The sequence below is a fragment of the Elgaria multicarinata genome, chromosome 8, assembly GCF_023053635.1.
Source record: "Elgaria multicarinata webbii isolate HBS135686 ecotype San Diego chromosome 8, rElgMul1.1.pri, whole genome shotgun sequence".
Lineage (NCBI taxonomy): Eukaryota > Metazoa > Chordata > Lepidosauria > Squamata > Anguidae > Elgaria > Elgaria multicarinata.
The window spans coordinates 72,234,686-72,248,783 of record NC_086178.1 but is presented as its reverse complement, the minus strand read 5'-3'; the positions used below and the strand labels follow the sequence as shown (position 1 = coordinate 72,248,783).

Here is a 14,098-nt window from a genome sequence, read left to right as displayed (position 1 = left end):
AAAGAATAAAGGAAGAGCACTCCAAAGATACCTGAGCAGATGACACCAGCATCTTCCGAATGGCCACAGTTATGGGTCCTCCACCCATTGTGGGAGCACTGCTGAAGAGAAGGTTCATTTCCTTGGCAGTTCACATCATCCAGGAGAATATCGCCTGAGCCTTGGCCAAATCGGGCATTCCCTGGTGCTGATACAGCTGTTCCACATCTAAGCTCTCTGCAGACAACCTGTGCATCCTGGATGTCCCAGCCATCGTCACAGACCGTCCCCCAGGCTCCTCTGTAATTCACTTCAAGTCGACCTTGGCATCTGTTTGGGCCACTGACCAGCCTCATGGGAACATCTTGGAACAATAAGCAATATCCCATTAGATGTCATGCCTAAAGAACCTGTTTCTCAAGGGATAGTGATGGTGCTGAACATATTGAAACCAAATGTCATTTTCTAAAAGAAATCACAGTATCAAGAGACCACCCTAAGAGATACAGATTATGTCCAGGGAGGTACATTCTAAATAATACCAAACTAAAATCACCATTAACAGTTCTATCATATATTTTTCTAATGCAAGAAGTAAGGAGCAAATTAGAGGAATAGAAAAAGATAAAATTATCATGATTTGGGAGAATAGCGCTTATAAAAATGAGAATTTTACCAAAAACCTTTTTGTGTGTTTAGAATGTTAACAATTAAGATATCTGAAAAAGAAAGAGTTGGCAAAGTATGGTAAACAATTTTTGCAATGGAGATAGAAGAGCGAGAGTTAATTAGAAATATGGTATAAAATGAAGAGAATAGGGAGATTAGGCCTCCCAAACATTAAGTTATACTACGTAGCAAATTAGTTGAGAAACGTAATAGAGCGTATAATAGGAATAGGAGACTTAAGTTGGTTAGAGGAAAAAAAGGGAAAAGACTTGGATTGGAAGTTAGAGAACATTTTTTTTAAGGATTATAATAAAAAGTGGGGAGGGGGAAGAGAGAACCCTCTCTTAAAGAATGTGTTGGAAATCTGGTGACTATATAAAAGGAAATTGGTTCCAGCCACTTCCCCAATAACACCGGTGGTGGTGGTGAAGAAATTTGTTGAAAATTTTAAAAAAGGGTTGGTTAAAAAAATTAAAGGATAAGAAGGTACTTAAAATAAGGGATTGGATGGAGAAGATGTAAACTAAGGAGGAAATAAAAAAGATTAAAAGTTGAAACTATAACATGGTTCAATTGTATCCAATTGGAACAATGGACCAAAAAATGGTTAAAAGATAACAGAGAATGCAGAGGAAATACCAAATTTGAGGAGTTGATTTTTAAAAAAGAAAAAGAAAAAGAAGAAAATAAATTGATAAATGGATTAATGAGTGAAATATATAAAATATTATTGGAAATTGAAAGTCCAGAAGATTTTGTTAGGATAGTATGGGAAACAGATTTGAAGGAGGGAACAGAGCAACAGAACTGGAGGAGGATATGGAAACAATGAATGTTGAAAAACATGTCTGTAAGGATAAAAGAAAATTATTATAAGATAGTATGGAGGCGGTACTTAACTCCAGTAAAATTAAATTTAGTTTATAAGGAGAACTCAACACATTTTTGGAGAGGATGTAAGGAGAAAGGAACGTATACCCATACGTGGTGGAATTGTGAATATGTACAAAAATTATGGGAAATGGTGTTTAAAGACATAAACGAAATAACTGGAATGAAGTTAGAAGAAACATCAAGTGTACCATTGTTATCAATGTATGGAAAACTTAATTGTAATCAAATGAAAATAGAATTAATAATGAACTTGTTAACAGCTGCAAGGTTAATGATATCCAGAAATTGGAAAGTTCAAGGGGATTATGATATAGAAGATTGGTATAAAGAAATATGGGATATTGTGATAAATGATAAATTAACATGTAATATTAGAGTTAGAAGGGGAATAATAAAAAATAACGATTTTGAAGAGATATGGAAATTGTTCTTAGAATACATATTACTAAAAGGGGGAGGAAGAACACATCCAGAGGATTCAATGCAATTTTGGAAAGTCGAATAAGATCCCGGTGGTTGGTCTGCACTTGTTAATGTGAGTAAGTTTAGGAAGTGTAACGTATAGTTAAAAATTGAAGATGAAGATGATTTTTTATGTATGTATATAATTTATTATTTGTAGCTATAGAAAAAATCAATAAAAAAATATTTTAAAAACAGTAAGTTGCATAGGGTGCAGTGAGACCTCATCCCATCTAAGATGTATGGTATTGCAGCATTACAATTTCATATGATTCTGTGAACAAACAAATAAATAATAGGAACAAGAGCCGATGGTGTTTGGGTAAAGAAGAAATAAAATATACCTTGTATATCGTTTCCTGCAGAAGATGTGAAAAGAAAGAAAGAAAAAGAAAATTAATGAAGTTATTGAAAGTATTATTATTATTATTATTATTATTATTATTATTGTTGTTGTTGTTGTTGTTGTTATTACTATTCAAACACTGTTTAGGATTTTTTTTTTAATTTTTTTATTCATTTTCTACACTATATAAACATAAAAAAAACATTCCAAAATATAACTAAAACAACACAATAGAAGAAAAAAAAAAACTTCAAACATCTGCTACATACATATTGAATAATTGTTGAGTACAAATATCAAAAACTATTACATATACCTTATCACACTACAACATCTTCGTTCTTAACATAAAAGTGCACCCCCCACCTCGGGATCATTCTTGAGTCCAAAATCTAATCGTTTCTTCTGCTGGTGGTTTCCCACTTCCCTTAGTAAACACAAACACTAGGAACTGTTTCCAGATTCCTTCGAACTCATTTATTTTAGTTACGCCTTTTCTCCACTTAATATTACATGTCAGTTTATCATTAATGGCTATGTCCCATACTTCTTTATACCATTCCTCAATAGAATATTCCCCTTGAATCTTCCAGTTCCTAGCTACCATCAGTCGTGCTGCAACCAACAAACTCGATATCAGCTCTATAGTTCCTTTTCCACACTTTATATCTTCAAATAGTGACAGCAATGCTATTTTTGGTGTTTGTTCTATTTTCATTCCCACTATTTCTTCAATTTCTGAGAACACCATCTTCCATAATCTTTGTACATATTTGCATTGCCACCACATATGTAAATACGTTCCTTTTTCCCCACAACCTCTCCAACAATTTGCTGAATGTTGATCACTTATCTTATTCAATCTAACCGGGGTTAGGTACCACCTCCATAAAATTTTAAAATAATTCTCCTTTATTCTTACTGATAAACTTCTCAACACTCTTTGTTTCCATAGTCCCTCCCAGCTCTGTCGCCCTATTTGTATCTTCAAATCTGATTCCCAAACCATTTTCTCTGTATTCTCTCTAAACTCCGTCTCTAACAATATTTTATATATTTCACTCATTAATCCTTTTAAAACTATACTACCTCCTTTTCCTTCCTCCTTACTTCCTACTAATTCTTCAAACCTCGTCATCTTTCTGCACATTCTATTATCTTTAATCCACTTTTTATTCCATTGATCTAATTGACCATACTCTAACCACGATAGCTTCTTCTCCTTTAACAAATTTTCCATATCCTCTCTTGTTTTAATATCTCTTACCCAATCCTTTAATTTTATTTTATTTTTCTTTTTTAATATTTTACATAATCTACCCTTTAGATCCTCTGGGAAATTCTTTAACATTATTATCGGTGCTAGGGGAGAGTTGCTCGGAAGCAGCTTCCCTTTAAATTTACTCCAAATTTCCCATTGCATCCTCAGAAGTGGATTATCTATACTTCCAACCCATTTTCTTCCTCCGTCTTTAAAAAAAACATTCTCCAAGTTCATCTCTACCTTACTTATGGTTTTTTCTTCCATCCAATGTAAATCTCCTACTCCCATAATTGCTTCTACAACATGTCTTAATCTATTTGCTACATAATATAATTTTATGTTTGGGAGACCCATTCCCCCCTTTTTTTGGCTTAGGTACCAGTTATTTTTATTCACAAACACTGTTTAGGATTAATAGTTTAGGTACATATGCTTATTCTTGATGTATGTATTTCCATTTCGGGTTCAAAAAAAATCAGAAACAAATAAACATCCGTATTCCTAGCCACTCATTACTTTAAATTAGGGGTGTGCACGGACCCCCCGCTCCGCTTCACTTGCAGATCCGCCATTTTCCGGATCGGGCCGCTCCGCCCCGCCCCCGCTCCGCCCACTTCCGCTCCGCAATAGGGGGACGTGCCCGGGGGAGGGGGAAGTAGCTGCCAGTTCAAGACACTGACAGCCACCAACAGCTCTGAGAAGAAGTAAAACGCTCACTTCGACTCATAACAGGCATTGCTCCACCGTTTTACTCTCTTTGGAAGGCTCTAATGGCCTTCCAGTGCAGGAGAGAGTGGGGGCACGTCCACGATGAGATGCCCTAGGAGCTCATCCCCTTGCACCACATCGATTCAGTTGTTCCCCAAGGTTAGGGTGGGGAGCAGTGCTGTGTTTCTATCTCTTATTCTTGGCTTAGTATATGATTTCAGGTTGTGTTTGTGCATTTGGTGGGGCTACTGTGTTAAAAAACACGGGGAAAAGCCCGTTCAGATGAAGAAAGAGAAGTTTCCCAGAATCCCAAGTTACCTGTTTTGCCTATGCCCTCCTCCACCTTTGGGATCATCATGACCGGGAGCTGGCTCTGCCCCTCAGCCCTTTGAAAAAGGTATTTTTCCCGCCGATTTTTTAAAAACTTCTAGCCCGCGACCCGTACGATGCAGAAAGTTGAGAGTGGTCTCAAAATGACCCCCATCCACGACTCTCTGTGCACAAGAATTTTCAGAATGATAGCTTAAACCCCCCCCCAGTTATCCCCGATTCTTTCCCTCAATGCAATCCTATGGGCGAAAAGCCGAAAACGCAGTTTGAGCCGCGCGGTTGACCCGATTTTCACAAAAATATAGCCCACGACCCGTACGATGCAGAGAGTTGAGAGTGGTCTCAAAATGACCCCCATCCACGACTCTCTGTGCACAAGAATTTTCAGAATGATAGCCTAACCCCCCCCAGTTATCCCCGATTCTTTCCCTCAATGCAATCCTATGGGCGAAAAGCCGAAAACGCAGTTTGAGCCGCGCGGTTGACCCGATTTTCACAAAAATATAGCACGCGACCAAGACAACGCAGAGAGGTGAGAGTGGTCTCAAAATGACCCCCATCCACGACTCTCTGTGCACAAGAATTTTCAGAATGATAGCTTCAAAAACAACGTAGTTATGCGCGATTATTTGCCGCAATGCAATCCTATGGCGAAATGTTTTCAAGATGGCGACCGGAACGCTCCGCCTGAACTCGGAGCTCCGAAAAATGGGCGCTTCTCTTCGCCTTGCTTCTAGGGGGTCCGCGGTCCGCTCCTACTCCGCCTCTGGGTAAGGCGGAGCAGGCCAATCCGCTACTGCTTCTACGCTCCTAATCGGAGCGGAGCACATCCCTACTTTAAATGTACCACTCGCAACAATATCAAGAGTATTTCTAAAATTAAAAATAACCGGCAGTTTGATTCTTTTAATCATAATCACACAAGTTGCAATACTTTTTAGAGAAATTCTGGTTATCGTCCAACAATTAATAGTCCAACAGGAGAAAAAATAGAATTAATTGTACAAATATATTTACAAATATAAAATAAAATAGGCAAAAAGTAAAGAGACCATGTGCTGATGACACAGGCATCTTCTTGACGGCCATAATTAAGCACAGCCTTTTCTTTAAAAACAAACAAACCTACAGATAATTCCATTTAGAAAGCTTTATTTTGAAATGTGATCTTACGCCACTATATATACACAGAATAGAGTTCAAAAAGACTAAAGGTAGAGCATTCCAAACATACCTTTTTTCATAAAAAAAAATTAAATCCTAAAGATAATTCTATTTGGAAAGCTTTATTTTGAGATGTGATCTTCTGCCATTGTACACAGAATAGATTTCAAAAAGAATAAAGGAAGAGCACTCCAAAGATACCTGAGCAGATGACACCAGCATCTTCTGAATGGCCACAGTTATGGGTCCCCCACCCATTGTGGGAGCACTGCTGAAGAGAATATTCATTTCCTTGGCAGCGCACATCATCCAGGAGAATATCGCCTGAGCCTTGGCCAAATTGGGCATTCCCTGCTGCTGATATTGCCGTTCCGCATCTAAGGTTTCTACAGACAACCTCTGCATCCTGGATGTCCCAGCCATCATCACAGACCGTCCCCCAGACTCCTCTGTAATTCACTTCAAGTCGACCTTGGCATCTGCCCGTGCCATTGACCAGCCTCATGGGAACAACTTCCAACAATAAGCAATATCCCGTTAGATGTCATATCCAAAGAACATCTAAGATGTATGGTGTCACAGCATTGCAATTTCAAATGATTCCATGTACAAACAAACATAAAAGAGGAACAACAACTGATAGAATTTTGGAATTTGTTACATAGTACTTATTCTTGTTGTTGGATTCACTTGCCTCTCCCTCCCCAGCCTCCTGCTGCCTCCGCCTCAGGGATTTACTTGCAAACGTGTCCTCTTCCTGAGAGTTGGCCATGATTTTAAATCTTCGTGGGGGCTCTTTAATTTTTTGTATATCTGTGGCTGAATCTATGGTGACCGTAAAGGGGAAATAGATATACTAAAAGTAAGGAGCCCCTGCGATACCTTCAAATCACGTTCTGTCTCTCAGGAAATGGAAATGTACCTCGTGTATCATTCCGTACATCTATGGGGCATGGTGTCACAGCATTATGATTTCAAATGATTCCGTGAACAAACAAAAATAAAATAGGAACCACAATTGGTAGTATTTGGGAAAATAAGAAATAAAATGTACCTGGTGTATCATTTCCGACAGACACTGTGAAAAGAAAAAAGAAAAGAAAAGAAAAAAGAAGGAAAATAATTTAGTTCTTGATTAGGCTTTTTAAAATTATTATTCAAACTTGGGTTATCCTAAACAGTTGAGGTACATCTGCATATTTTTGTTGTTGTGGGTGTTTTCTTCCATTTGAACTTTGTCATGAAAAATTACATAAAAAATTGTGCTCCAAACCACACATTACTAAAAAGGAGTCACTCGCAGCAATATCAAGAGCATTTTTAAAATTTAAAAAATAACAGACAGTTTGATTCTTTTAAAGGAAATCATACGAATTTAAATAAAATTTGAAGAAATTCCAGTTACTCTCCAACTCCAAAATAAAACTCCAAATCAAACAAAATAGACATACTGGGAAAAATCTATTTTCAATTCTAAAATTAAAGATGAAAGTAGTAAAGAGACTCTGTGTTGATAAGAATTGTGACTTTGTGAGTGCCACAATTAAGCAGAGTTTTCTAAGCTAAACATGGCCTTTTTATTAAAAAGAAACCCACTAAACTGTCTAACAATAATTCCATTTATAAAGCTTTATTCTGACATGTGTTCTTCAGCCATTTTACATGTTATCTTATGCCATTATACACAGAATAGATTTCAAAAGGACTAAAGGAAGAGCATTCCAAACATACCCTATTTCCTTAAACAAAGGAAATCCTAAAGATTATTCCATTTGGAAAGCTTTACTTTGAGATGTGATCTTCTGCCGTTATACACACAATAGATTTCCAAAGAATAAAGGAAGAGCACTCCAAAGATACCTGAGCAGATGACACCAGCATCTTCTGAATGGGCACAGTTATGGGTCCCCCACCCATTGTGGGAGCACTGCTGAAGAGAGGATTCATTTCCTTGGCAGTGCACATCATCCAGGAGAATATCGCCTGAGCCTTGGCCAAATTGGGCATTCCCTGCTGCTGATATTGCCGTTCCGCATCTAAGGTTTCTGCAGACAACCTCTGCATCCTGGATGTCCCAGCCATCATCACAGACTGTCCCCCAGGCTCCTCTGTAATTCACTTCTAGTCGACCTTGGCATCTGCCCGTGCCATTGACCAGCCTCATGGGAACAACTTCCAACAATAAGCAAGATCCCGTTAGATGTCATACCCACAGAACATCTAAGATGTATGGTGTCACAGCATTATGATTTCAAATGATTCTGTGAACAAAGAAATATATAATAGGAACAACAGCCGATAGTATTTGGGTAAAGAAGAAATTAAATGTACCTTGTATATCGTTTCCTACAGAAGATGTGAAAAGAAAGAAAGAAAAAGAAAATTAATGAAGTTATAGATAGGTTTTTTTATTATTACTATTATTACTATTCAAACACTGTTTAGGATTAATAGTTTAGGTACATATGCATATTCTTGCTGTATGTATTTCCATTTCAGGTTCAAAAAAAATAAAATCAGAAACAAAGAAACTCCTGTATTCCTAGCCACTCATTACTTTAAATGTATCACTCAAAGCAATATCAAGAGTATTAGTAAAATTTTAAAAAGAATGGACAGTTTGATTCTTTTAATCATAATCACACAAGTTGCAATACTTTTTAGAGAAATTCTGGTTATCGTCCAACAATTAATCGTCCAATAGGAGAAAAAATAGAATTAATTGTACAAATATATTTACAAATATAAAATAAAGTAGGCAAAAAGTAAAGAGACCGTGTGTTGATGACACAGGCATCTTCTTGACAGCCACAATTAAACAGAGCCTTTTCTTTAAAAAAAAAAAAGAAATCCTACAGATAATTCCATTTAGAAAGCTTTATTTTGACAAGTGATCTTATGCCACTATATACAGAGAATAGAGTTCAAAAAGACTAAAGGAAGAGCATTCCAAACATACCATTTTTCATTAAAAAAAAAAGGAAATCCTAAAGATAATTCTATTTGGAAAGCTTTATTTTGAGATGTGATCTTCTGCCGTTATACACACAATAGATTTCCAAAAGAATAAAAGAAGAGCACTCCAAAGATACCTGAGCAGATGACACCAGCATCTTCTGAATGGCCACAGTTATGGGTCCCCCACCCATTGTGGGAGCACTGCTGAAGAGAAGATTCATTTCCTTGGCAGCGCACATCATCCAGGAGAATATCGCCTGAGCCTTGGCCAAATTGGGCATTCCCTGCTGCTGATATTGCCGTTCCGCATCTAAGGTTTCTGCAGACAACCTCTGCATCCTGGATGTCCCAGCCATCATCACAGACCGTCCCCCAGGCTCCTCTGTAATTCACTTCAAGTCGACCTTGGCATCTGCCCGTGCCATTGACCAGCCTCATGGGAACAACTTCCAACAATAAGCAATATCCCGTTAGATGTCATACCCAAAGAACATCTAAGATGTATGGTGTCACAGCATTGCAATTTCAAATGATTCCATGTACAAACAAACATAAAAGAGGAACAACAACTGATAGAATTTTGGAACTTGTTACATAGTACTTGTTGTTGGATTCACTTGCCTCTCCCTCCCCAGCCTCCTGCTGCCTCCGCCTCAGGGATTTACTTGCAAACGTGTCCTCTTCCTGAGAGTTGGCCATGATTTTAAATCTTCGTGGGGGCTCTTTAATTTTTTGTATATCTGTGGCTGAATCTATGGTGACCGTAAAGGGGAAATAGATATACTAAAAGTAAGGAGCCCCTGCGATACCTTCAAATCACGTTCTGTCTCTCAGGAAATGGAAATGTACCTCGTGTATCATTCCGTACATCTATGGGGCATGGTGTCACAGCATTATGATTTCAAATGATTCCGTGAACAAACAAAAATAAAATAGGAACCACAATTGGTAGTATTTGGGAAAATAAGAAATAAAATGTACCTGGTGTATCATTTCCGACAGACACTGTGAAAAGAAAAAAGAAAAGAAAAGAAAAAAGAAGGGAAATAATTTAGTTCTTGATTAGGCTTTTTAAAATTATTATTCAAACTTGGGTTATCCTAAACAGTTGAGGTACATCTGCATATTCTTGTTGTGGTGGGTGTTTTCTTCCATTTGAACTTTGTCATAAAAAACTGTGCTCCAAACCACACATTACTAAAAAGGAGTCACTCGCAGCAATATCAAGAGCATTTTTAAAATTTAAAAAATAACAGACAGTTCGATTCTTTTAAAGGAAATCATACGAATTTAAATAAAATTTGAAGAAATTCCGGTTACTCTCCAACTGGTACTCAAATCAAACAAAATAGACATACTGGGAAAAATCTATTTTCAATTCTAAAATTAAAGATGAAAGTAGTAAAGAGACTCTGTGTTGATACCAAATGTGACTTTGTGAGTGCCACAATTAAGCAGAGTTTTCTAAGCTAAACATGGCCTTTTCATTAAAACAAAACAAAACACTAAACTGTCTAACAATAATTCCATTTAGAAAGCTTTATTTTGACATGTGTTCTTCAGCCATTACACATATTATCTTATGCCATTATACACAGAGTAGATTTCAAAAGGACTAAAGGAAGAGCATTCCAAACATGCCCTATTTTCTTAAACAAAGGAAATCCTAAAGATTATTCCATTTGGAAAGCTTTACTTTGAGATGTGATCTTCCGCCATTATAGATTTCCAAAGAATAAAGGAAGAGCACTCCAAAGATACCTGAGCAGATGACACCAGCATCTTCTGAATGGCCACAGTTATGGGTCCCCCACCCATTGTGGGAGCACTGCTGAAGAGAAGATTCATTTCCTTGGCAGTGCACATCATCCAAGAGAATATCGCCTGAGCCTTGGCCAAATTGGGCATTCCCTGCTGCTGATATTGCCGTTCCGCATCTAAGGTTTCTGCAGACAACCTCTGCATCCTGGATGTCCCAGCCATCATCACAGACCGTCCCCCATGCTCCTCTGAAATTCACTTCTAGTCGACCTTGGCATCTGCCCTTGCCATTGACCAGCCTCATGGCAGGACCTTCAAACGATAAGCAATATCCCATTAAACATCATGCCCAAAGAAACTGTTTCTCAAGGGGAAAGTGATAGTGCTGAACATATATTGAAACCAAAACGTCCTTTTCTAAAAGAAATATCAGTACAGGAGACAACCTCAAGAGATACTGATTAATAGGGGTGTGCACAGACCCCCCCGCTCCGCTTCACTTGCAGATCCGCCATTTTCCGGATCGGGCCGCTCCGCCCCGCCCCCGCTCCGCCCACTTCCGCTCCGCTCCGCCCGGAGCTCCGGATCCGGATCCGGAGCTCCGTTTCCCCCCCCCATAGGCTTGCATTGAAAGCTAAAAAATTATACAACTTTTTTTCTGTTCAAGTTAGAAACCTCATGTTTGGCACCATGACACCTCATGGGGATATACACACGCATGCCAAGTTTCAAAGCAATCCCATCATCCCCTGATTTTTGGCGAATTTTTGAAAATCGGGCACCCCACACACACCATCCCTGCGAGGTGGGCAGGGGAGGAGGGAGGGAGGGCAGGCAGGCATGCAGCTGGCATTTCTGGGGGCATAAGGAAGTGAGCCAAGGATAAGCCAGTAATGCATATAAAATGGAATAAATCAATCAATAAACAAAGGAGGGGTGGAATTAAAAGCAGCAGTGTTGCTCAATAAACAACAAGAAGAACTTTTTTTAAAAGGCTATATCTGTCTTTTACCAGCAATAGGGGGACGTGCCCGGGGGAGGGGGAAGTAGCTGCCAGTTCAAGACACTGACAGCCACAGCTCTGAGAAGAAGTAAAACGCTCACTTCGACTCAGAACAGGCATTGCTCCACCACTGAAAAGTGACCATTCACTTCAACTCATGATAGGCATTGCTCCACCGTTTTACTCTCTTTGGAAGGCTCTAATGGCCTTCCAGTGCAGGAGAGAGTGGGGGCACGTCCACGATGAGATGCCCTAGGGGAGCTCATCCCCTTGCACCACATCGATTCAGTTGTTCCCCAAGGTTAGGGTGGGGAGCAGTGCTGTGTTTCTATCTCTTATTCTTGGCTTAGTATATGATTTCAGGTTGTGTTTGTGCATTTGGTGGGGCTACTGTGTTAAAAAACACGGGGAAAAGCCCGTTCAGATGAAGAAAGAGAAGTTTCCCAGAATCCCAAGTTACCTGTTTTGCCTATGCCCTCCTCCAACTTTGGGATCATCATGACCGGGAGCTGACTCTGCCCCTCAGCCCTTTGAAAAAGGTATTTTTCCTGCCGATTTTTTAAAAACTTCTAGCCCGTGACCCGTACGATGCAGAAAGTTGAGAGTGGTCTCAAAATGACCCCCATCCACGACTCTCTGTGCACAAGAATTTTCAGAATGATAGCTTAAACCCCCCCCAGTTATCCCCGATTCTTTCCCTCAATGCAATCCTATGGGCGAAAAGCCGAAAACGCAGTTTGAGCCGCGCGGTTGACCCGATTTTCACAAAAATATAGCACGCGACCCGTACGATGCAGAAAGTTGAGAGTGGTCTCAAAATGACCCCCATCCACGACTCTCTGTGCACAAGAATTTTCAGAATGATAGCTTCAAAAACAACGTAGTTATGCGCGATTATTTGCCGCAATGCAATCCTATGGCGAAATGTTTTCAAGATGGCGACCGGAGCGCTCCGCCTGAACTCGGAGCTCCGAAAAATGGCCGCTTCTCTTCGCCTTGCTTCTAGGGGGTCCGCGGTCCGCTCCTACTCCGCCTCTGGGTAAGGCGGAGCAGGCCAATCCGCTACTGCTTCTACGCTCCTAATCGGAGCGGAGCACATCCCTACTTTAAATGTATCACTCAAAGCAATATCAAGAGTATTAGTAAAATTTTAAAAAGAATGGACAGTTCGAGTCTTTTAATCATAATCACACAAGTTGCAATACTTTTTAGAGAAATTCTGGTTATCGTCCAACAATTAATCATCCAATAGGAGAAAAAATAGAATTAATTGTACGAATATATTTACAAATATAAAATAAAGTAGGCAAAAAGTAAAGAGACCATGTGTTGATGACACAGGCATCTTCTTGACAGCCACAATTAAACAGAGCCTTTTCTTTTTTTAAAAAAAAGAAATCCTACAGATAATTCCATTTAGAAAGCTTTATTTTGACAAGTGATCTTATGCCACTATATACAGAGAATAGAGTTCAAAAAGACTAAAGGAAGAGCATTCCAAACATACCATTTTTCATTAAAAAAAAAAGGAAATCCTAAAGATAATTCTATTTGGAAAGCTTTATTTTGAGATGTGATCTTCTGCCGTTATACACACAATAGATTTCCAAAAGAATAAAGGAAGAGCACTCCAAAGATACCTGAGCAGATGACACCAGCATCTTCTGAATGGCCACAGTTATGGGTCCCCCACCCATTGTGGGAGCACTGCTGAAGAGAAGATTCATTTCCTTGGCAGCGCACATCATCCAGGAGAATATCGCCTGAGCCTTGGCCAAATTGGGCATTCCCTGCTGCTGATATTGCCGTTCCGCATCTAAGGTTTCTGCAGACAACCTCTGCATCCTGGATGTCCCAGCTATCATCACAGACCGTCCCCCAGGCTCCTCTGTAATTCACTTCAAGTCGACCTTGGCATCTGCCCGTGCCATTGACCAGCCTCATGGGAACAACTTCCAACAATAAGCAATATCCCGTTAGATGTCATACCCAAAGAACATCTAAGATGTATGGTGTCACAGCATTGCAATTTCAAATGATTCCATGTACAAACAAACATAAAAGAGGAACAACAACTGATAGAATTTTGGAACTTGTTACATAGTACTTGTTGTTCGATTCACCTGCCTCTCCCTCCCCAGCCTCCTGCTGCCTCCGCCTCAGGGATTTACTTGCAAACGTGTCCTCTTCCTGAGAGTTGGCCATGATTTTAAATCTTCGTGGGGGCTCTTTAATTTTTTGTATATCTGTGGCTGAATCTATGGTGACCATAAAGGGGAAATAGATATACTAAAAGTAAGGAGCCCCTGCGATACCTTCAAATCACGTTCTGTCTCTCAGGAAATGGAAATGTACCTTGTGTATCATTCCGTACATCTGTGGGGCATGGTGTCACAGCATTATGATTTCAAATGATTCCGTGAACAAACAAAAATAAAATAGGAACCACAATTGGTAGTATTTGGGAAAATAAGAAATAAAATGTACCTGGTGTATCATTTCCGACAGACACTGTGAAAAGAAAAAAGAAAAGAAAAGAAAAAGAAGGAAAATAATTTTG

The 14,098-nt window shown here is 39.2% G+C and overlaps 1 protein-coding gene across 1 annotated transcript in view; it reads right to left on the bottom strand.

Moving 5' to 3' along the window:
- LOC134403153 (deleted in malignant brain tumors 1 protein-like) overlaps positions 1-13,482 on the bottom strand; it is a 42,926-nt gene extending 29,444 nt beyond the window's left edge. The window contains 10 exon segments of the mRNA XM_063133262.1: positions 32-343; positions 987-1,012; positions 4,251-4,273; positions 6,007-6,323; positions 7,659-7,988; positions 8,909-9,220; positions 9,440-9,526; positions 9,756-9,779; positions 10,536-10,847; positions 13,179-13,482. Coding sequence (XP_062989332.1) covers positions 32-343; positions 987-1,012; positions 4,251-4,273; positions 6,007-6,323; positions 7,659-7,988; positions 8,909-9,220; positions 9,440-9,526; positions 9,756-9,779; positions 10,536-10,847; positions 13,179-13,482 — 2,047 coding nt within the window.
- Positions 13,483-14,098: the final 616 nt, after the last annotated feature.